The sequence below is a fragment of the Pagrus pagrus genome, assembly GCF_965226575.1.
Source record: "Pagrus pagrus genome assembly, chromosome: 17".
Classification (NCBI taxonomy): domain Eukaryota; kingdom Metazoa; phylum Chordata; class Actinopteri; order Spariformes; family Sparidae; genus Pagrus; species Pagrus pagrus.
In genome coordinates this window covers 16,927,410-16,951,386 of record NC_140201.1, presented here as the reverse complement: position 1 = coordinate 16,951,386, position 23,977 = coordinate 16,927,410, and the positions used below count along the sequence as shown (strand labels likewise).

The 23,977-nt window shown below is 41.5% G+C and overlaps 3 protein-coding genes across 8 annotated transcripts in view; all 3 read left to right on the top strand.

Moving 5' to 3' along the window:
• The first annotated feature begins 27 nt into the window (after nt 1–27).
• fam221a (family with sequence similarity 221 member A) lies at nt 28–3,970 on the top strand. Of its 2 annotated transcripts, XR_014624610.1 has the most exons (7): nt 28–184; nt 381–554; nt 631–821; nt 922–995; nt 1,129–1,261; nt 2,944–3,120; nt 3,212–3,970. XR_014624610.1 is itself a non-coding variant. In XM_084379592.1 (6 exons), the coding sequence occupies exons 1-6, from the start codon at nt 120–122 to the stop codon at nt 3,039–3,041; spliced, it is 735 nt and encodes a 244-aa protein (XP_084235718.1). In that variant the 5' UTR covers nt 28–119; the 3' UTR covers nt 3,042–3,970. The 2 variants fall into 2 exon arrangements, 1 of the variants encoding a protein (XP_084235718.1); XM_084379592.1 differs by having other exon boundaries at nt 2,944–3,970.
• An 11,977-nt stretch (nt 3,971–15,947) lies between these two features.
• npy (neuropeptide Y) lies at nt 15,948–18,351 on the top strand. Its single transcript, XM_084378770.1, has 4 exons — nt 15,948–16,049; nt 16,301–16,488; nt 17,835–17,924; nt 18,019–18,351. The coding sequence occupies exons 2-4, from the start codon at nt 16,301–16,303 to the stop codon at nt 18,038–18,040; spliced, it is 300 nt and encodes a 99-aa protein (XP_084234896.1). The 5' UTR covers nt 15,948–16,049; the 3' UTR covers nt 18,041–18,351.
• A 512-nt stretch (nt 18,352–18,863) lies between these two features.
• The window catches only part of pals2b (protein associated with LIN7 2, MAGUK p55 family member b), a 21,648-nt gene continuing 16,534 nt past the window's right edge, over nt 18,864–23,977 (top strand). For 4 of the 5 annotated variants that reach the window (XM_084379161.1, XM_084379159.1, XM_084379160.1 and 1 more), the window contains exon 1: nt 19,584–19,687. The gene's annotated coding sequence lies outside the window, so the exon portion shown is untranslated. Of the gene's footprint in view, nt 18,915–19,583; nt 19,688–23,977 lie in introns of those variants that run through there. The other variant, XM_084379158.1, reaches the window with a different exon arrangement.

The window sequence follows — 23,977 nt, the reverse complement described above, 5'->3', positions numbered from 1 at the left end:
TAGAGGGACGTCTACAACCATTTCCATAGCAACCTCAAAGCTGCTGGTAAACAGTAGATGGTTGTTTGCTGTGCAAGACAAACAGCCCACAGCTATCAGTTTTTATTTTATTTTTGACAATGGAGAGAATATGTCTTGATAAATCGGCTTTAGAAGCAGTGGACGATTACTCGGAGTACAGAAGGTTTGTATCAACGTTAGACTGTACAACTGTTCAGACTTCAGCTGTAACTAGCTTACACGGGCACTGGTGTAACGGCTAAAGTACAATACAAACGTTGAAATGACAATAATCCTTTAGTGATATGCTGGTCAGCACATTTTATAGCATAGCATAGCTTTCCTGTTATTATTATTATTTTTTGCTGGTTTGTTTTGAGGATTATTGGTGATGATGATGGAGGAAAACTGTTCACTCCAGAGCAATATGAGGAGTACAAGAAGAGGGTGCTCCCTCAACGAGTGAAAAACAGACTGTATGTGAGCTTTGGGGTGCCAGGGGCTATCGACTGCAAACTCATCGGTCCTGAGACACAGTGCTTCTGCACACATAGGTAGTACACTGAATAATCACATGAAATCAGACATCTTTCTCCCGTACGCTCTAGTAAGTAATGTTATTTTGTCCAGGTACAAGCAACACAAGACCGACTTTGAAGTGGTTCCCTCTGAGAGACCCCTCGCCCTGCCATGCCAGGTCAGAGGATGTCATTGTCCTGCCTATAAGTATGTTCCCAGGATTGGGCCAAACCCTGTTCGCTGCAGGTGTAAACACTTACCTCAGGATCACAGTGAAGCTACTGGACACTTCTGCAAAAAGTGTAAGTTTTAGCTATAGCACGATACTAAGATGAAATGATATATAGAGTTAATGTTCAAGATGATATTCAGGTACCTTTTTCCTATTAACTCATCTTTCAGGCAGTTTCTGTTCTGGGTTCCAGAGTCCCTTTACCTGTGGGTGTGGCCAGCCCAGTTCTGCACACCAGACCCTGGTGAGTAGAGTAAAACATCAGGTCCCCGGTGTAAAAAAATCAGACGATTGCTAGAGATAGATTTAGAATATTACTAACATTTCGTCACAGACATGAAGTTCGACTGACCTTAAATCGCATATTTTCATGATAGGTTGAGACAAAACTAGAGAGGGAGGCTCGCGGTCGGCCCACAGGCAGAGATGTCCCTTATGCAGCCATTGGGGGGCTGACAGGGTTCAGCTCCTTGCTGGATGGTTACCTGGCTTTGGAAGCCAGTAGCTCAGGTGAGCACCAGATATGTGACTCCTATGTTACAATTTAGTCTCTATCTGAATGGAAAGCTGCAGCAGAAGGACCCATTTTAAATGTGTGAATACTGTATGTATACATGTGTCCATTTACTTTTAGAGTCACATGGAGCAACATCAGCTCCCAGCAAGAACAAGTACAAGCCATTTTTCAGCTCAGGCATTCTTTGATTAATGGAGTCACTGCTTTGGTGATCCAGCCTTTGTTGAAGTGTGTGTGCATGCACTGTGCAGAAGGTGAAGAAAGTTCCTTTGAGGGGCATGTGAGGGCAGCAAAGAGCAGTGCAGCAGCAGTGTTGAATAACCAAGTCTGCACAGTATGGATTTGCTCAGGTCAAAAGTGTATAGTAAAACAGCATGTATACAGCTTAGATTTCATCATCACATTGATTTCTCACCTAGTCTCGATTGGAGTAGAGCTCTGGGGGATACAAAAATTCAACCCGTTTCCTGTTGTTGCAAGATTAATTGAGATTAATTTCTTTTGAGACATATCTCCATTATGGAGATGGATTTATTTCTTGCATAGAGCTCCTTAACTGCCATGCATCATAACTTCATGAATTCAGTGTAATAGTTATGGTTGGTATCACTGAAACACATGAAGAAAAAAATGCAGAGTTAAGTTTGCAAATCATACCAGAGCAATCATGGTTTCTGTAGCTTTTTAGAAGTCTTTTTTCACCTCCTCCTCTTTGCCGCCTTTCCACAGTGGAAATCTAATGAATGATTGAACATGCAACATCAATTACATATTTTAATCCATTTATGAGTAGTGAATTATGTATGGTTAATAGGCTGTTGACTGATTACTTCAAAATTTAGCATTTCCTTTGCACACAGTGGAGTCAAGAGTTTGAAATCTTTCAGATCACACATTCTTGCAAAATTGTACAGTAGAACTTCAGATTGTATGGAGCCATTATAACTTTCCTTTCGACGTTGCCACTCCACATATGGTTTTATCCTTAATTAGAAACAATATTATTCATAACAATGATTATGATAGCAGATGAATGCATTCTATAAAATACAAGTCTTTAGTTTTAAAGGAGACATGTTTTTTCCCATTTTCAGGGTAACTATTTTATTTTGGGTTACTACTAGATAAGGTTAGGGTTAGGTTTACATGCTTTAATGCTCAAAAACTGTATTCCCTCTCTGTTTGAAACACTCTCTTTTAGCTCCTGTCTCTTTAAGGCCCCCTGTCCCAAATAACCAGTCTCCTCTGATTGGTCAACTCAAAAACGGCTAACTCAGCACCCCTAACAACAACAAAGCAGCTGTGCTAGATCAAGTCTACTAGCCGTTAGGCATTAATTATGCGAAAGTGTTGAAGTTGAAGTAGTGTGATGTCACAAAGTCACAGAATTAAAGGCAAGACTACTGACGAGGTGTTTCAGGAGCAGTGTCTGTTGGTGCGGACTTTCGACCTTTTTACCTTTCAAGATCTTTTACATGCACAAGAATCTCTAACACACTGAAGGAAAGGAAAAAAATGAAAAAGCATAATAGGCCACGCCATCTGTGCTTCAGATCCTGGTATAGTTAATGCACCCTACATAGATTTTAAATAAGTTCTGTACCTGTGAGTACACAGCATCCTCTGCTGGGGCCGTCACATTTGTTTTTCATAATCTCTGCTGCATCTTTTTCAGATCAAGACAGAGAAGATGGCTGCCAGCAGAGATGCACAGCGTCAAGGATCAAAGGAGCGTCTCCTGAAGCATCCAGCTCGTATTTATTGAAAGAATGAGACCAAAAAACACAGAAATGCTTCCCAGAGTCCGTCTGTCAAACTGCCCGTCACATATTGGACAATTCAGATTCATCAAGTAAAATCTTTAATCTTGTCAAAAGCATGAGGACATTTTGATTATTTTACGTCTAAAATATTAATCAGTGTCTGTCTTTTTTTTTTTTCAGTGTCCTGACACTTCTGTATAATCAACTGTCAGCAGCAGTAGTGATTACATCCCACCTCACAAATTAACAATTAACTGACATCATATTGATCTGATCAGAGGTTTGAGTGTGGGGGTGCATTGCCAGCATTATTATGTTGATCCAGATTATCAAATTTGACACAGTTTGTCACTAATTTATAAGATATTCCCTGAACAAATCAGTTTGACAGAGAGAGCCTGAATACATTTGAATACATACTCTCAATGAAATTATGGTGGATTTATCACATTTAGAAGTGAAGCATGGTTAAGAGTCCATAAACCCACACCTGTATCTAAGCACTCAATCAGGGCTACTATAAAATACCTCACAGTCATATTTAATACCCAAACCAACCCAGACCCACTTTTATTTATTGCTGTTTTATAGCCTCATATTCCCCTCTTGATACCCGCTCCATAAACTGGTCAGTTTACGCATCTGAGGTTTTTATGATTGATATTCTTTTATTAAGAGAACGCCGCCCACTCAACATGTCACCAAAATAACACCAGAACCATGGAGCTCCGTGTTCAGTGATGAGCGGCTTCTTTAATTTGCAGATAGATGTACTGTCTCCGATTGATTAATCCCATTCCTCACGGCAGATCAGCGGTGATGAGAGCTGATTTAATCCAGGCTGTGAATGGAGATTGAAGCAGGTCATGTTTTCTCCATTGGCGGCCCACTTTCAAGCATCTTTAACAGAGAAATAAAATTAGCGGGAATCTAAATGAGGATTCACTCCCACTCAGATGTTTCTACTGTGAGGATGGCAAGTCAAACTGGATCAGCATCTACACTGGGGCTGGCCTGTGCGACTCAAGTCGCCTGTGTCATAATGTAAGCATCACCTGAGGGAACTTGGTGTGTGTGTGTGTGTTTGTGTGTGTCAGTAAGATGATCAGGTGGTCTTGAGGGAAGTGAAGTATGACTACGCATGAAGGACGGCATGTATGCACCTGGGTCTTCGCAGCCGAGTGCTGAAGAGGAAGCAAGTGGAAGGGATCCCATCTGAAAGCTGACACTTTGGATTCAGTGTGTATCTACGATGACCATGGTATCACATTGCAACACGATGTACACACACAGTCACAACTATATACAATCTTTAAATCAATCATGTTTCCCTTTGCCACTCAGAAGAGTATTGTTGACTGCTAGAATAAAGCATCTTTAAAAAAAAAACATTTGACCTGTTCCCACTGCTTACTCCTGGACAATTTTTTCTCACAGAGGAAAGCCCAATTTATTCAAGAGGTAAAGGCCTGGCACATTAGTGTGGCACAATTACAATTAAGGGTAATTGCCTCTCCATAGCAACCCTAGTTTAGGAGGCCACAGGTAATTTACTTTGACCATCGGTTGAAGTGAATGACTACTACACTTCCCTTATCCCCATGGGAACCACGCCCAGCTTGACTGACAGATCCGCCACTACAAAACGTCAGAGGAGCACAGAAGATTAAATTGGCAATTAGTGCGCAAGGAAACATTTAATTACCCCAGTGACAGTTACGGTAAGCACACACTCAAGTCAGTGTGTGGAGACGAAGAACACACTCCCCTAATTTCCCCACAGACTGAGAGAGAGGTAACAAAAACTCTGAGGCACAGAGAGACACAATAGACTGACAGATAATGACAAATCATTTCAAACTATCATCCAGATACTACTTTGAGGGAAATAACAGCTAGAATTTCCAAAATGCAAAAACTGAGTGATAGGAACAAATGGTCCAATATATCTGTTAGCCTCTAATCCATCCAAGTGTCAAGTTCTGCATCTATCCCTTTGCTTTTTACTCCTTTATTGTGATATTAATCACCTAAAGCTTCAGTGACTCTCGGCTCTATGGAGCATTTTAGCATCTTTTAGCTAACTGTTTCCGTTTTCCACCGTTAATCCTTACTGTTTTTGTGCATTAGGAATGAGTCCTAAAACCTGGAAATAAGTTAGCATTTTTCCACTTCCTGGTTCCTTGTCTCAAAGCCGGTTTTTGAACAGGTTTTGAGATTTTCATGGCTTCTTCTATGCCATAAAATATTTCTGCTGCTCAATAGTCCTTCTTTACAGGCCAACTTTAGTTGTAAAGTCAAAATATTCAAGTAGTAGATTGATCAATTTATACAAAATGTGTATAGTTAAGTGTTGTATGTTGATTAGTGGTGGTGACTTTGAAGGCATGCAATCACAGCACACTTCTTTTATAACCTAGCGTAGCGCTCTACTTTTGTTGATTTTATTCAGGCTTTGAAAATGATAAAAGTGGTGCTGATTTGTGAAGATTATCTTGCTGAACAAAACAAAATAACAACACAAGTATCATGAGTTTGTGTTTGCCACAGAGCTTATTTTTGACAAAAATCCAATGAAAATATCCCATAGGCTTTTCGATGAGGGAACCAGGGCGATGCTAACTTCCCAGTTAGCCTACAAATATGCGTCATCCCTACAGCACTGTATTGCTTTCTGATGCATAGCTTCTGAAGAAGCTTGTTTTAGCAAAGTGTTTTGATAAACCCACTGTATACTTCTTGCTCGGCCTCAAACAGCTCAAGGTTAGTGGCTAGCTAGCGAACATAGTGTTGTATTTAGCAGCTTAAGAGCCATACATGTTTTTAAGAAGTTGGTGGAGACCTAAAACCGAGCTAAAAGAGAGTAAATATTGGACTGACAGTCCACTAATGCTACTCTGTCCACTGGATGCATAATATAGGCAACCATTTGCTTTACAAGGCATTGTTGTGTTCATAGCTAGCTAGTTGTTGCTGCCCCCAGATGGCAAAAAAAACAACTGTTTTTGCAGGTAGAATAGTTATTAAACTAAGGATATATGAGGATATATATATATAAGTCAATATCTGAATGACATGAAGGTACGGAAGCCCTAAAGGGCCATGCATTCATACATTTTATTTCCTCCGTTTTCCCGTGATAACGAGTTAATTTCATTTGTTATCTCGAAATCTCGATTTATTATCTCGAAATAACAACTGCTGTTTTCCTGAGATAACGGGATAATTTTCTCGAGATCTCGAGATAACGAAACCTTGTTTTCCCGAGATAATGACTGTGATAGGCCTGAGATTATGGAGACACCGGGACCTCTTAGCAGTGCAATCGTCCCGGTGTCTCCGGGAGTAGTTAACGACGACATCAGGCCCACTTAGATTGCGCTGCCGATATAGCTGAAGCCTTGCTAACCGTCTTTTTAGATTACGCACACTAATGTGTATATTATCTGTAATAGCAAGGCATAATGCTATTTCAGCCTGTGTCAGGCCTTGATTGAAAAGATATGTGTCGCGGTGATCGATATGCTCCTGCTCCTCTGACATTGCTACACTGAATGACATTTCTTGCAATGATATAATATACTACACTATCGTTTTGTTTTCTCAAGATCTCGAATTAATTATATCATTATCTCGGGAAAACAAAGTTTCGTTATCTCGAGATCTCGAGAAAATTATCCCGTTATCACAGGAAAACGGAGGAAATAAAATGTATAAATGCATGGCCCTTTAGGGCCAGTCTTTTTTGAGGGTTTATTTTTAGAGCTAATTCACCATACCATAATCAGATGTCTTAGAGGACATCCATATAAAACATGATTGATCCCACAGTAACAATACACATTTTCAAAATGTGAATATATCCTACATTTGTTTTTTCTAAAAATACCTTTGTCATGTATGTGGGCACCTATTGAATTACTTAAGGTCTAAAGCCTTAACAGCTTTCTGTCAAACTTTGTATCTGCTTTTCATTAAAATGGCCCTCCAAAGAATTTTAAACATCATGAACTCATATTTTTTCACCATTCCTGGCAGTTCCTTTTCCTCCCAGTATCCTCCTTTCATTATCTGAAGAATCAGCTTGTTTTTCCATTTAGGACAGATCTTACTTGAACAAAATACGACTTGTTCTGTTTCTAAGAAGAACAAAAAACCCATCACAATGTCCTAAAAGTGAAGCACAATCCTACGTATGACTTTGACACATTGGATGTGTGTGTGTTGCTTCTCTTTTGTGGTAGAAACAGTGGGAAATTGACAGTGCAGGGACTTCATAGAGGCTCTGCTTCGATCCCCTCCTGTGTCGACAGACTCTGGGAGGCGGATGGAGAGCACGTCGTGAGAAATGGATTTAGCTTTTTCACAAAGCACACTGATAACGAACAGAGAGGGATGTTGCATCGCTTGGTTATGTCAATGGTAATGTTTGACTAACAAGTGTGTTTAAACACATGCAGGACTACACACCCACTCAAAATTATACACACATTAATGGGGTGTATACTGTATAACCTTGAACAAATGCACACATACTGAATATTTGGCAGAGCGGAAATAGTGCTAGTGATTCTTGTTGTTTAAAGAGATACGTTATCAGGACCATTGAGCTATGAATCATTTGGAAGGTTTACAAGTTGTCATATTGTTAATTAACCAATGACAAAGAGCCACAGGGTTTCCATGTTTTGATAGAGAGGTGAACTCACTACCCTTCCAGTTTCCCTAATGGGACCTTATTGGGAAAAAAAATATGTATATATGTGGTCGTTTTTGTCAAGGGACAATTTTTCTTGAGTTGCACAATTATCTATTAACAACATGTATGTAAAACATGGCAAAACAGGATGCAAATGCTTTGTCTCTCGCCATTATCTACTGTACATACTTTTTCTGAAATAACATCCCATGGTGGTCCACCGGAGGGGAAGGGACTTAGCCTCTCTATAATCATCAGATCTGCCGCTATAAGTTATTATTATATTTTTCAGAAGAGTGTCAAACAATCCATAAGACAGTTTATGTGTACTTAATTTAAAAGCAGCCCCATTAAACAAAACAGCCAATGATGGACTCACCAATCAGTGTATCCCGCTGACATAGCTGATATATCTATATTGGAATTTTTTCCAATTTTTCTTTTAAACTCAGAATTTACCAAGCAACTGGGATTTTTTCTTTTATTTCCTCCTTTGTCATAATTTGGTATACTTATGCAAGCAGTTTCATAAAACCCTTGGATTTGCATGAATTTCTTGCTCAAGTTGAAACAGTTTCCCTGGGTAGAGTCTAATCGTGTGTTTTCATTGGCTTTGCCATTTCACCGACTCTAAAATTTGCTTTACACTCTCTCTAAGCACACAGTGAAAAAAAGCCCCTTCACTAAACAAACAAGACATGACACGTTAATGAGTGAGTTTTAGCTGTGCTGGTTGGCAGATTTTGGTGCTTTTGGACGGAGCCAAGGAAGCTGTTTCCTTCTTTCCAGTCTTTATGCTAAGTTAGCTAACCGACCGCTGGCTGAAGCTTTACATTAAATGACAGCTTTGAGAGTCACTGATCTTCTCATTTAATTCTCGGCAAAAAAGCAATACGAATATTTCCTAAAACTGACATTTTAATCATTGTACCCTGGCAATTATATCAATGCTAAAAAAAAAAAAATACTGTCATAAATCTGCAATAGATTAGGGTTAATTATCCTTCTTGTCTCAAGACTCAGCCTCATTTGTGACCCTTAAAGAGTCAAACAATGCAATCACTGATCAGTAAAGCATTAATACATAAGGATAATCTCTTAAAACCCATTAGAGCTATTCATAATAGTTATGTAGCGCTTGTTATAAAGATGTAACTGTAGTTGCTGCTTCAGTGTAGGAATGTAGTGTGCTCCACGTCCTTGTGTGTAACTCCTCGTTTACAGAAATTCAGCATTACTCACCCTTCTACCAGCTACCTTAATAATAACATTAAATCTGAAAAATGCCTTTAATTTGCAGAATAAGTATGTGGATACAGTCAATGGCTGATTGACAGTCATGTGTAAAACTGTGGTCTTTCATGAATGCAACACTTTGGGAACTGACGCTTTCACCCGCTTTCTAATGCATTAGCCAGACTGCTGAAATCCTTCATTTCCCCTCCATTAACAGGCTCCTCGTCGGCGAAGCCTACATTTAGCATGGTGTCTAAAATGCTGCTAATGTATTTAACCCGGCTGCACCGGTGATGATCACATTTACCCTTCAGAGCTACAGCACGCTAAATGGCTGAAAAAGTGCTTTCAGAAGTATTTTCAGCGGATATATTAAAATACTGAAATACAGCAGTGACAGGATTTGTGCATTGTGGCATCCTTCATTTGTGCTGCATGTAACCATATACAGACTGTCTGAGAATGTGTTTCTGGTTATTTGTTTCTCTTCGTATTGCATACTGTAGATTAGGGCCTGCTATTTAAATCAGAACTGACGTATTCAGACTCAACCTCTAAGGATAGTCTTATGTTATTGTTTTGCTTGAAGAGGTGATCAGCTTAAAGGAGACATATTATGCTCAATTTCATGTTCTTCATTTTATTCTGGGTTGCTACTAAAATAGGTGTACATGCTTTAATGTTCAGAAAACACATTTTTCTCATACTGTCCAGTGCTGCAGCTCTCTATTCCCCCTCTGTCTGAAATGCTCTGTTTCAGCTCCTGTCTCTTTAAAGGCCACCTCTTGAACAACCAGTCTGCTCTAATTGGTCAGCTCACACACGCATGAGCCGGCACCACTAACAACACCGGAGCAGCTGTGCCCAATTATTTTGTGCCAAACTTTTTTAATTATGCAAATGTCTGACATGGTGACGTTGTGTGATGTCACAAAGTCACTGACTTAAAGGCGGGACTACTGGCATAGGAACCTAAAACACTGAAGGAAAGGAAGAAAAAACAAAAAAGAATGCACCGTATTGTAAGAAATATAAATAATTTAAAACATAAAAGTTAAAAATAATGTGAATACAGAGGCGTTACAGTGATACTGATGAATAACACTTATATTAATACAAATGTTGTTTATCAGGCTAATCTAATCAAGTCAAGTCTAATCATATCAAGCTTGATTATAATCTAATTTTATGTTTATTTATATTTAATGTCACCAAGGTTCAACTAACAACCTGACATAACCGTGACAAATCCAGATCACTGTGGTCTCACACAAGTCACAGCAGGTATTGAACTAAGTTTAGCGCCCTTTGACGTCGTAACAACTTTCATCAGGTTTTCTAATATCAAGGTTCAGGACTCGTACCTGCACACCTGAGCCAACACCGACCTGCCACAGCTTGGCGGCTTGACCTTCTGTTCATCTGTCAGTCAAACGATCTTATAGAATGTTTCTCTTGACGTGACGTTTGTGCTGCTTTCACCTCAGGAGCAGATGTGGCAGAGACACATTTACACACACATGCAGGTAGACAGACAAACACACACACACACTCACTCACACACAGAGAGGAGAGGTAAAGACAGGTGAATTAAAACACTGACTTGATAGTGTTGACTCTGGAAGCAGTGGGGGCTTAATTAGAGCATTAGAAAAAGTGAGAGAACGACAAAGGACATAATTTCTTGTTATTTTCTCATTGAGCAGTTGTCACTATTGTACTGAGAGTGGAGAAAAGCGTGCGTTCTCCGAGATGTTATATGGTTCAGTAATTGCTCGCAAAGGCTGTCAATTCATGTCAACGCCAGAACAAAGAGGAAAAATTTGGGGGACATGTTTCTTTGAAGTGATGATAGCTAACAGCTCACAGAAGTGGATGGCAGAAATGATACTTCTTTGGTGGTAGATCAGCTCTGTAAAAACAAACCAATTATTGTTCAGGTATTTATGCAAATTACATTGAATAAGTAATTAAATCTATAACGGATCTTTTTGTATTTAATTTAACACCAATGCAACAAAGCTCAGCACAGAAACATCTTTTTTTTTTCTTAAGTAAAATGTGGTTATCTTAATGTTAAATTAAATCAATGACAAACATTCCTTAAACCTCAAACAAGAGCCTAATATTAGGTCTTGAATCACCTTCAGTTTGTAGCTGCAGCCCACGTACCCAAGGGGGCTGCCGATGCTCTATCTAAGTAATAGTAGTGCTTGCTTACCAGAAGTAACACATTGTCACCGTAGCACAATAGTGAACTCATAAAGCAGCAATTTAGATGTCAGACGTGTGTGTAAAAGCGGTGTAATAGCCTAGAAAGCACCAAAGCTGTGCAAGATGTTGCCTTTTTCTTTCCATTCGTCCTCCCAGTCCGTTTACATGCAACCTCCTGATAGAGAAGGTACGGCCCGCCTGCTTGTCAGTATTTGCTCTTAAGGTTGTACACAATGTAAATTTGAAAAATGTGATTTACAGCAACAGATCGTTACAGGCCCATTCATCTTAACAAATCATGGAAGAGAACTTATTTTCCAAAGCAGGAGGCTGATGAGAGGAGAGGAAAAGCGATTTGCATTTAAACAGCTTCCTCGCTAAATTAATCGTTCTCCACAGAAATGATTTCTGATAACGACAAACTGAGTTCCAAGAAATTCTCCCATACAGCAAAGGTGCTACTATTAGAGCAATATATCATTATTACATTAATGTGGATGTTTTGATTAGTCTAATTAGCGTAACCAACCGGGGCTGTACTGGAGATGATTGGTAGCTATCTCTCTAACAGAACTGATATTATTAGTGCTGATGCTGATCAAAATAAATGACCATATTCTCCCTGAACCCCATTCGCCCTGTGACGTTGCCATTTGTCTCCCCTCGAGCTGGAAGAGCTGTGTCCTCTTCCAGAAATCCAGCAGATTTCTTCCCAAATCTGATGTGGTTGTCAGAGCAATTTTAATTATAGAACATGATGTAAATATTTAATGAATAGAGTACCGACTGGGACTGATACTGCCCTAAGCATGGACTAATCCACTGTATGTGCAGTGATAGCTTGAATGGGAATACAGCTGCAAAACAAGCAAAAAATATGTCTTCGGGAAAACATCAAAAAAATGCATGGTCCTATTTTGATTTCATTGATTACATTTTATTACCGTTGTTTTCATATTTTCAACCCAGTATTATATACTTTAGACTGGCATTATTCCATATTGTTCCACAAATACCAAAACTGGCTGCATTAGTCTATCTCTCAATTATTTCTGACTTCTCTACCTAGTGTTTAACACTCGGCCCCAAGCCCATTTGATCCTACTGACGATGTAAATCCTTAAAAACAGGTTGCAAGTATATATTATAATTCTTCAAAAAGACAAAGCTCAATAATTTCCTGAGCTAGCCGGCCATGTTAGTACGTTGGGAGTGATGCTTAAACGGGGTTAAATTGTATAATTGTTGGGGACTATTATCAGCTGTAGATGAATACACATGTGTTGTACTATTGAGCACCAGGGTGGTCTATGTGAGGCTACAGTGCCCATGTACATAGCAATGAAAGAACATGTCAACCAGTGCAATAATGATACGTCTCTTTAGTCTATTTGATACAGCTTGCTCAAGGAGGGGATGTTGCACGTTCATTTCGCCTCACCGTTTCTGCATGAAACGTACAAGCACAGGATGGCACGGGCACTGTTGTTCTACCAGTAAGTGGTAGTAACAGAACTGAATCGGCACCAGGATGGGACACACGGTCGTCACAGTAGTCACAGACGGTGTTGTGTTCCACATCACGCCTCAATATGCCAGCATGCTATTTAAAATCACACGCTGGGGCGACATTATGCCAGCATTGTTTGGTTCAGTGTAAAAAAGCAAAGCTGGTGTAATTTGGGGTCCTCTTTAACAGCTGGAGCTCTGCAGTACCAACGCACAAGGTATATCACACTTTAGATCCACAAACTGGTTTGTAGGATAAATTCATTGTTGGTCTTTTCATGGGATCACCTTCTCCTTCAACCCAGGTGGAGCCATTGGGGGGCTCACAGTGTAAAATGCATATAGTCACATCATGAATGTAGTGATTTACTAATGTCGGGTTACTTGTATTACTTTTCATGAAAATTGTCAATGTGTCAGTCTCTCAGCAGAAGCAACACTTAAATGAAGAGCTGTGTTATCGACTAAGCTAGGCGCCTGGTGGGAAGGATGCATGCTGTTTTAAAAGTTAAGATGCATCCCTAAAGACACGGATTTGTCTGTGTGTTTCTTAATCCACTGTATGAAAAACATGCTTGTTTTGGAATTCATCCACTGTGTTTTGAACATTTTGTTCCACCTGAGGTTAAAAGTGCTATGAGATTAACTAAAATTAATGCATTCTGGCAAACAAGGTTTTGTCAGGCAATTTTCCCCCCTTAGGTTTTAACAACATGGCTGTTGGTAATGATGGTTGGCCAGACAGTCCACCACTCTGCTCCAGACTGAAATATCTCAACAACTATTGGATGGACTGCAATGAAATCATGTACGGGCATTCAGGTAATCCTACTACATTTGGTGATCCTCACACTTTTCTTTTAGGTGCAACCAGTAGGTCAGTGTTTCGATTATATACTGTAAAATACAGTATATTTCTATATCAGCTGGATGGATTGACACAAATGTTTGTTCAGACCTCCATGGTTGGTCTCTAGATCATGATTCTGACAACTAGTCATCTCCTGACCTTTCCTTAACCATCACCATGAGGTTGACATTCATGGTTCTGAATGAAATGTCTCAACCTTTATTGGTTGGATTGTTGTGAACTTTGGTACATACGTTCATGTTTCCCTCGAATGTAGTCTTATAACTTTTGTGTTCACTTTTATCTTAAACATGTCAAAAATTTAAGTTGTCCAGTATATTGGTTTATGACCAAATACATGCAAAATGAAGGACATTCCCTTCAACCTCAGCTGTACTTTGTGTTAAGTGCTAATTAGCATGTTAGCACAATAAACTAAGATGGTGAACACAGCAAACATCATAACTTGCCTGCTTAACATCAGCATGTCATAGTCACCTAATGCTACTAATTAACTGTTTACTGAGAACATAAATCAAGTGAGAAGTAAGCTTGACCTCCTTTGCAACCAGTGGAGTCGCCCCCTGTTGGCTGTTAGAAAGAATGCAAGTTTAAGGCACTTCCACAGTGGCTTCACTTTCCAGACCCTTAACTTCCATCCACCTTTTATACAGTCACAGGTTGGCAAGCTAACGTATGCATTTAGCTCAATACACCTCTGTGAGTAAGCACAGCCTCGCAGAGCTGCTTGCATGACTGAATTCTCCTTGTGTTGTCTGTTCTTAGTGGACATGAGTTTAACCCAACATGGCCTCTTCGATTTGAGCCCGTCTGCTTCATGGATCGATGAGTTGTGCATTCAGAGGCACATTTGGTCGGATCTTAAGACGTAACCCGTTTCAAAGATGCATCCATCCCTTCATGATCATATTGAGTTTACACAGTCACTTCTTATTTTTAAGCAAACACTAGCTGACCTCTCAACTCTGTCCACGTGCCTTATACATCTGCTTCTTTCATATGTCAGACACTTCAACATTTGCATGTAGCCTCAAGCTTAAGAAAGGTGTTACACCTATTAAAGCGAGTCGCTGAGTGAGTGGTGTGTGTGTGTGTGTGTGTGTGTGTGTGTGTGTGTGTGTGTGTGTGTGTGTGTGTGTGTGTGTATCCCCTGAAGAGGGCTAGAAGTTCTAATTCCTGCCTGTGAGCATCATGATTCGGTCATGACTTTGTGCTCCACGTTCCCTCACTCACGTCTCATTCCTCGTCTCCCCTCTCAGCATCCTGTGTTATACAAAAAGCCCTTAACACATCCTCCGCAGCATCTTAAAAGGCAGCACTGCTTAAGAATACTGATTTTGATAGATTATATGGCTGCGAGCTGGTATACAAAAGGATTATGAATGGGAGGCAAATGAAGCACTTAGTATACAGATTCACTTGAAGTGCTATTTGGGTTGTCTTATTAAGTGGGTTTCTTGGAGATTGGGCTCTTCTTTGACTGACGCATCTCGATATTCACATTTAGGCCTTTTGTTCACATTGAGTGTCCCAGTCTCTCTTTCCATATGATGGAGAGGAATTGCAAAATGAAATTAGTGGACTGATTCACTAAAACAGCGTGTCAAGAAAGGGCTCATGTGCACTGGAGTCTGTTTGAGATCTTTTTATTCCAGATCACCCGAGGCGTCGTCACAGGAGCTTCTTTTGGTGAGGAGGCTGTCTGTACAAGACTCATTTGAAGTTCGCCCACAGTGTTACATGACTGCCATTCTTTTGTGACTTCAGATGGCATTATTGATCTCATTATGCAGAAGAATCTCTACTTGATTGTGAAATAATTCATCACCTTCTTGCTCACAGAGACGCCTCGCAAACACCAAAACATCACACTCAGCACCTGTGTGTCAGTCTGTTTGGCAGCGTGTGTCTGAATGCAACCATTTAAGAGGGTGTGTGTGTGTGTGTGATGTGCCTGTTTATGTACACACACCTGCATTTGAGACATATGTTCTTTACATTAACACCACAGTGGCTTCAGTTCAGTAATATTTCTAGAGGGAATACAGATGCTTTCAAGTGACCTTGTGGTGAACTTTTCATACTTTCTATAATTTTAGTAGAGCAATATCCATATAATGTATTGTTGAGTATCCCAAAATGTCATTGTAACAACTGGAATCTTTAAAAAAAAACACGTTATCCCTAATCCCCCTCTTGGTCCCATTGGAAACAAGGCTTATTCCTCCCTCTATTTTTAGTTTACGTTATTTTACGTCTTTTAAAATAATGGAAACAGTTTTTTTCATGAACACGCAAATGACAGCATCAGCAGTGACGTTCACATGAAGAAAGGCAGACTTGTGTTAAACGAAGCGTAGCTCTGACGCGTTTTTCTGCAGCGCCTCTTGCGCGCACAGATATAAAACCGAGCGCGCACCAAGCGCCCAGAAGAGCAGAAGAGACGCCACAGGACAGCGCGTAAAACTCCCCCTGACCCTCTGGGAAATGTAAGTACATGGATTTCTTGATTTATTAAAACCATATTCAACTAATGAAAAGCCTCTCGACATGACCTGTGATGATTATCTGCGGGTTTTAAGTCGGTTATTGGAAATCTATGAGGCTACTCATCATGTTTCCAACTATACATTTACTCCAGAGCAGCGTGGAAGCTGATCAGCCTCAGTTCATGGAAAGTAATGCTTTAAAGTGTCAAGTGATGTGACATGGTCTAACAGTTTTTCCTGTGCTCGCTCAGATGCATCCTAACTTGGTGAGCTGGCTGGGGACTCTGGGGTTCCTGCTGTGGGCGCTGCTCTGTCTGGGCGCCCTGACGGAGGGATACCCGGTGAAACCGGAGAACCCCGGGGAGGACGCTCCGGCGGAGGACCTGGCCAAGTACTACTCAGCCCTGAGACACTACATCAACCTTATAACAAGACAGAGGTAGGCGGACTAACTAATTACACCTCTCTGCAGGAATAGAAAGCTTGTTAACAGAGCTGGAGTTCAATTGATTCCAGGTTTAAACTGATAAAGGAATAATGAATTACAATCAATTGTATTCTGTCTTGAAATGACTGCTATCAGTATATATTTCCAGGTTAAACCATTTTCTCCCATAGCTATAAATACTGTGCCGTTTCCAATTTCTGATCAATAGGAAGGCGTGATTTTATTTTTGGTGGATTATTTTATTACCATGGCTGGAAGCTCACAGGTTTCACATGAAATGTTTGCATTTAAAGGTGCACTTTGTGGTCTTGGAGAAGAAATTTTAATCAGATGAGAAAGATCCTCTTTGATTTTTTACGCCGAAACAGATTAAATAAACAAACTTTCTTCGTTTTCATGATGAAAACAAACTTGTAAAGGACAACACAATTTCATACTCCTTTCTAGTTTCAAACAGTGTTCTGGGGACCTTATTTTCCTTTGAGAACAGCTTGTTTATTAACTTAAGGGAAAAAAAATAATTTTAATTTGTATCAATAACCTCAGTTTGATCTGAATTTGAATTTTTGAGTTTAAATTTCTTCTCAAATATGACATAGTGCCCCTTTAATGTGAAAAAATATGAACGCGCTTCATCAACATTTGGCTTTCTGGGAAACTTTCCTCAACATCTGCAACATCGACTGTTGTGTTCTTGACATATTGATCTGACGATAAAGCGCAACAATTTGACATCAAACAAAACAAAACAGAAGCAAATCCATAAATAAGCTGATCTAAACTTTTGAATGTGGGAGCTGCCAGTCTGGGTCTGGCTGCAGCTTCTCACACCTCGCTACAAAGCTGGGAACACCCGCTGCCCGTTTACCACCTGTAGCAAAAAACCTGAGGACAAATGACTTCCTTGGCCAGCATGCCATGTCATATCACCCACCGTTTTCAGCTTTCTTCTGAATGTCAGGGGCTTGGACGGCGCTGCAGGTGTTTAGCCACCCGGGGTGACAAGCGCCCCAGCACGGCTTATCATCTGAGGGACAGAAAAAGGAAATATAACCACCTGTGAAGCAACTCCTGTCTGCCCCGGCAGGGTCTCGGTCTAGCTGTGTTCTGACTTCACTGAGCTTATAATTGGACATTTGACATGAGGACATGCAGAGTAATAGCTTCAGTTAATTATTTCCCCATGCTCAGTTCAGCCAGGGTGTCTCTTTTTCTCTGTTATGTTTTTCCATTTGACAACGACAAGGTCCAAGTTGCTGCTAAGCCCTTTAACTTCTCCCTCCGCTTGATAATACATCATCCGGTTGCCTGTGTGTCTGTCTCTGTGTGTGTCTCAGGTATGGAAAGAGGTCCAGTCCTGAGATTCTGGACACACTGGTCTCAGAGCTGCTGTTGAAGGAAAGCACAGACACCCTTCCACAGTCGAGGTGTGTGTGTAAAATTGAGTGTAAGAGCTCCGTGTCGTTGCTGTGCCCCTCACGGGAGGCTGATCGTGACCTTTTCCCCTCTCTCTCTCACCAGATATGACCCTTCATTGTGGTGATGCTGTCATCAGTGCTGGCTTCCACCTCACCACTGCTCCGCTGACATTCTGGCCTCTACACATCTGTCGCTCCATAGCCTACTCCCCTACACCAAACGACCACCCTGCCTCCACCCCTTTTACCTCTAAGCGCTGCCACGTATACTCAACCCCTCCTCCTTAGCCATCAGCTACAGCCACAACTGCTTATAGTATGTGCCATAAAATGTAAATAGTTTATTCAGAGTTCTCATCTGTGAAAGTAAAGTGGGGGGAGGGCATGTTGATTGTATTGTATAATTGTGCTATTAAAGATTAATTGTTTGAAGAAATGTGTTTGGATGACATTTGATTTGAAACAAACTGCAGTCAGGGAAAAAACAGCTGACGTCTTAATAATTAAAACGGTTCACCCAGTTGTCAGATTATAGAGAACACTGGTCCTGAATGCTCCCACGATGTAACGTAAATGATTTCACCTCAGACACTGGTGTCTTCCTCTCACGATGAGATCAAGTATGGACTTGCTGTGCCACACCTTGCCTCCCAGCTCAAACCCAGGACCTCGCCCACCACCTTATGTAGCTCTATGCCTCTGTAATAATGGGACAAGAGCACATAACAGTACATTTAAACTGGGTCTAATAATCATGAACGGTCCAGTGACTTACATGGTCAGTAAAACATCAATTTGAAGCTGCCAATTGGGTAGCTAATGGCGCTCTCTTGTGGCCATTAGGATAAATGCCTGCTCTCAAAACTAAATGAAGGGAGAAATGGCATTTCCAGGAGCTTTATTGCAATTATACGAGTGGTTAGTCTGCCGCAACCTGACACTGAAGTAAGCCCACAGAGCTCAAATCACAATCTGCAATGGAAACGAGACAACCCAAAGGTGAGTTCTTGGTATTCATGTGGTGATGGCACTTTATCCAAAGAGTGGGATAGCAAAATAACACCTGCATTGCCAGAAACTGAGCCATGAATTGAAGTCTCTCTATCCCAGATAAAAAAAAAAGGGAAAAAAAGAAGTTAAAGTCGATGAAAAATGAATGTGGACACTGTGGAGTTTGGTGAAACGTCATAGACTGATGTAAGAAGCAACTCATTATCCTAAAATGAACAGCTAACATGGAAACATGAAAGTTTAATGGTGTTAGCACAGCTGCTGCTAACCGTTACATCTGCTAGCCAATGGGATATTAGCATTAGCCTGTACCATTTAATATCACCTTTACCTAGGAGTGAGAGGCCATTTTGAACTTAAAATCTCTTTTGTAGTTTTGTGATAGCAGCTGTCATAAAGCTTCATATACCATGAAAGTACAGCGCCTGAGTTAACCCCTACACGTCTCTGCGGTGGCCTCGCCCACATGACGCATCGGTAATTACGCTAACATGGAGGCCTGTTTGTATGAATGGACGTGTGTAAATTGTGATGGAAGAAAATACTATAAGCTACAATGTACTCAGTGAGCGAGGGCCGTACCTCAGCTGCCATTGGTCGAGGTCGTATGACGCCAGCAGAGGGGGCGGGGCTTGTGCGTTTGATTGGCGTCGTGTTCTCTGGTAGTCTGCTGCGGGACCAGGACGGACAGCTGAGGGGGGCCTGAATGTCCAACCGGGACAGTCGGTGGACTACCGCGAACTCAGACGCACGATTCACAGGTAAGTCGCGGCTCCTGATCATATTTGTGATGTGAGGGTTTTGAATTCATTCATCCGCTGGCATTCAAACGGGAGACAAAGACACTTTGCCGTGTTTGAGGTGCAGTAGAGTTTGACAGAAGGGGAGCTTTGCCCCCTATAGAGCCCGCTCTTCTCTGAGAGCAGGCATTATTCAGGCTCGTATCAGTTCGCGTTGTGCGTCTATTGTGGAGTCGGACACGTCCTTTCCCTTTTCATGTAAATCACCAGGAAGGATACAGCCCAGCCGATGGGTTGTAGTCGTAAGTGTGCGCACGCCACAATGGCTCGGATGGGTAACAAAAAATGGCCGCACGTGTGGCTAGATCGGTGTGGATGTACAGTGGTCTGGTCAGCCAAAACGGCGCAAGCGTTTGGCACGGATCTGGCGCACGGTTCAAGCGCACGGATCTTGCGCACGGTTGTGGCCATGCGTCAGAACCGTGGCGTCGATCCACGACTGTGGGGATATGAGGGGAGAGCTGCAGGTTATAGTGCGGACAGGATGAGGAGGTTGTAACGCGCCACCGTCCCGAATTGATAGACTGCAACATCTACCGGCGAAGGGTGGTGGGCTTGGGGAAAAAACAGTGCGCGTCTACTACAAAATCATGCCACAGACATTCATGTCTACCTCAGGTAGAACATGTAAAGAAAAACTTTCACAGCAAATATCAACAGAGCTTTCTTTGTATTGAAGGGATGCTGAATGAAAACGGAGAAGTGGACCCGGTGGCTTGGCACAGGCTGGCCGACCGGAGGCGCAGCCAGACAGTCCTATTGATTTTTATTTTTTGTCCTCCTGAGATGTATGAGTGCACCGTGTAATAATAATGCACTAAAGCGATGTCAAAACCACTTTACGTGAGCACTAAATCGAAACATTAAACCACTTACACATCACAACAGACTGTGCAGCTGTCAATTAATCTTGGGACTTCCTTGCTCAGAGGAGCACAGGCTCACTTGGCAAGGGTTTAAACTGTTTAGCACGTGATTGGGGAAGCCCATGGACATACGCAACATCCTTGGGGATCGGTCCTGGGAGGGGTTATAAGGGCCACAAGGCCACTGACAGGGGTAGCCTGGATCCTGTTGCATCTAAACTAGAAGTTATGGGTCTTTCTCTCTTCCTTTCAATCTTATAATAACCCCTAATCAGATTTCTTGGATTGAATAGGAGGAACAAATTGAGGAAGGGAAGGAGACCGAGACAGTTTTGATACATTACAGTAAATCGGCAGTCCCTGGAAAGGGATATCCAGGATGACCTTTATTGTTCTGCTGAAGTAGGTGGAATAAGTTGGACTTCACGGCCCCTATGTGCCCAGTCCTTACCGTAACCAGACATGAATTTCAAGTTAAGCACGTGCTCCTAAAGTTGGAGCGTATGAGAGTTGTCGGTGAATCATTCAGAGACCCAGTGCTCAGAAGCCTCTGCTCTTCCATTATTAATACACTGCTATCAGGGAGATAGTACAAAAAGAAAGGAGGAAGGGGCAGAGCGAGAGAGGGAAAGGGAACGGGACACACACACATACACACACAGGCTGGAGTGACTCAAACCTTCCAGCTATGAACAACACATGCATCAGACATTTTGTATCTACACACCTACAATCAACCCTCCCCGCCCTGCACCAAGCTGCACCTCCCTACTGTTTAACACATTGCCGAACCCGTAACAGCTGTCATGAGCTAACTGCATCTCTGTCAATCACACACAACTAAACGACTCATCTATACAGACAGGAACATTACTTTGGAATGGACTTGTGTAAGAATTGCTTCAAGGCAAGTCAAGGCAAATGTCTTGCTGTTTGTGCTTCAGTGTATAGTGAAGATTCACCTGATTTGTTATCCATCACTAAGGTCTTAAGGGCATGCCACTGCAGATGAACAATACAATTATCCATGTAGCATAAGACAGCTTGGTTTGTCTTCATTACCTAAATAACTGTTTGAACTGGGTGTATCAGATATTGAAGTGTTGATGTCGTTCCTAGAACATCATGATTCATGTTGTTTCAGGACCATCATTTCAACTTATGAAACAGTGATGTAAACCACTGGAGTGAGTCATTGTGGCTGAGTAGGTTAAGTGTAGGACTTTCAATCAGAAGACAAGGTATCATATCCCGTTTGGGACCTATTATTAAACTGTTTACTCTCTGTTTCTTTTCTGTTTTCTGTCAGCGTCTGGTAGGGTTTAGGGAACTAAAATACTTGCTTAGGTTTAGGAAAACATGGTTTGGGATAAAATATTCCCGTATTATATTAACGCATTTGAAAGGATAACTCTTATGTTTGTCTTTTCCTGGTCTTTTCCCTGAGCCCAAAAACTTGAAATTACAAAAACGTGAAACTGATGAAGATGGATTGGGTGACAAAATAGGAATGCATGTCGGATACTGGTAACCAGTATATTTCCTGCTGAAAAGTCATCTGCAGTGAGATTTTTCAAGGTCATCATGTGAGCATACCAGGTCGAGGTCTCGTCCTTTTATACTTGCATTCTCGCAGTCTTAGGTTGTCACATCATTGTAACCATCAACCATGAAGGACAGATAAGTGGCATCTGTTATTCTTTCACTAGTCTTCTTTGTCTGTGAATCTGCGATAACTAACTCACAAGCACATTTGGTGTTGACTACTGTCCTCTATACTGTCCTCTAGGCTTTTCCCGCAATTGTTGGGCCACACTGAAAGCACTACATATAATACATGGCATTCCTTCCTTTTCAATACCTCAGCCTTGTAAATGCCTAAGCCACTCCAGTCAGAGAGATGGTCTTTGCCTGTTTCAACACAAGATCACCTGCTGATTCATCGTCTGAATGAACCTCCTCAGAAATTTCAGACTGTACACACACACACACACACACACACACACAAGAATATTAACATTCTCTCTCCCTCTGGTGTTTTACATGATATACAGTGATGATTTAAAGAAACAAAACAGAAAAAATGACGTATTTGCAAGTTACACTGGTGCTCATAGTTGTAAAATTTAGAAGTAATGTCTCCGAAAATGGTCGCAAAATGCAACTAAGTGGTCAAAGTCTGGAGCCCCGACAGTTTAGCTCTCGTTCAACGGAGATGCTATCATTTGTAATTCTCTGCAATATTCAGAAATATGAGAAGATAAACTGAGAGAAAAGGGCCATGACGCGGAGTAAAGTCATTTGAGACTTATTTCTTATCTCCCTTATCTCATCCTCCCTCTCGCTTCTCGCATCTCATTTCCACCATCCAACATCGCACAACTCTTTTCTCATTTTTAAACTTTGCAGTCATGTTAAGCGCTATTGCATCACTTCGCCCTCCCCCATCTCTTCCCCGTCTTTCCCTTAATGCTAATGATCAGTAACAGGAGGCTGGGAAGGGAGAGAGACTGAGAGGAAGCAGGCACAGCCATGTGGCGGGTTAAATTAACTTACGGGGTGCTCATTATTGAGATCACTGCACGTTCAGCGCCGAAGGGTTTTGACGAGCTGCGGACGGCCGTGTAATTATATCATCCCAAGCTGCGTGGCAAAGCACAGACATCCCAACAGCTGGAACATCACCAGGAAGGCAAATTATGTCATTTTTGGAGATGCGGGGAAAGTGCAGTGATGCAACAATTGAAGCCTTTGTGTTAAATGTCGGTAATTTTAGATCGCACTGTCAGGTGGAGAGTAGAGGTAAGAAGCATGAATCAGCAGAAAGCTGCATTATTGCATCATTTGTGCTAGATTTGGAGAATTTGAGCTGATTTTATCAACTTTCTCTAGACAGTAGCATCAACAGCTGCAATAACAGAGTGATAACTTGTTAAAAAAACATGTTTATGGTAAATATTCTGCAAATATTGATCTGCTAAGATGGCGATCTTGGGGGTAGCAGTGTAATCCTCTTATTGAGCGGCTGAGTGACCTACATAGGGTTTGTCTGGAGGCAGAGGGTGATGGGTGTGAGGCAGGACAGGATGGGGTTGGTTATTTATGCCAGTCATTACACACACAAACATGCCCACAAATAGACACTGCTTCCTTGAATATGCTGTGCCCCTCTAGCACTCACTACCACACTGGTGCCACACAGTGGGAGCGCTGCAGCACACCGCTCAGGAAAGTTTCCTAATTGCTCTCTGCTACTCCTGGAGTCAGCCAATGAGAAGACTCCCAGGCAGGACAGAGCTCACCAGCCTCTTTTGTGATTCTCAAGTCACTGAGAGGAACGGAGAGTGACGGCTGCTCTGCTCTGAGAGCCCCCGGCTCTGTGCTG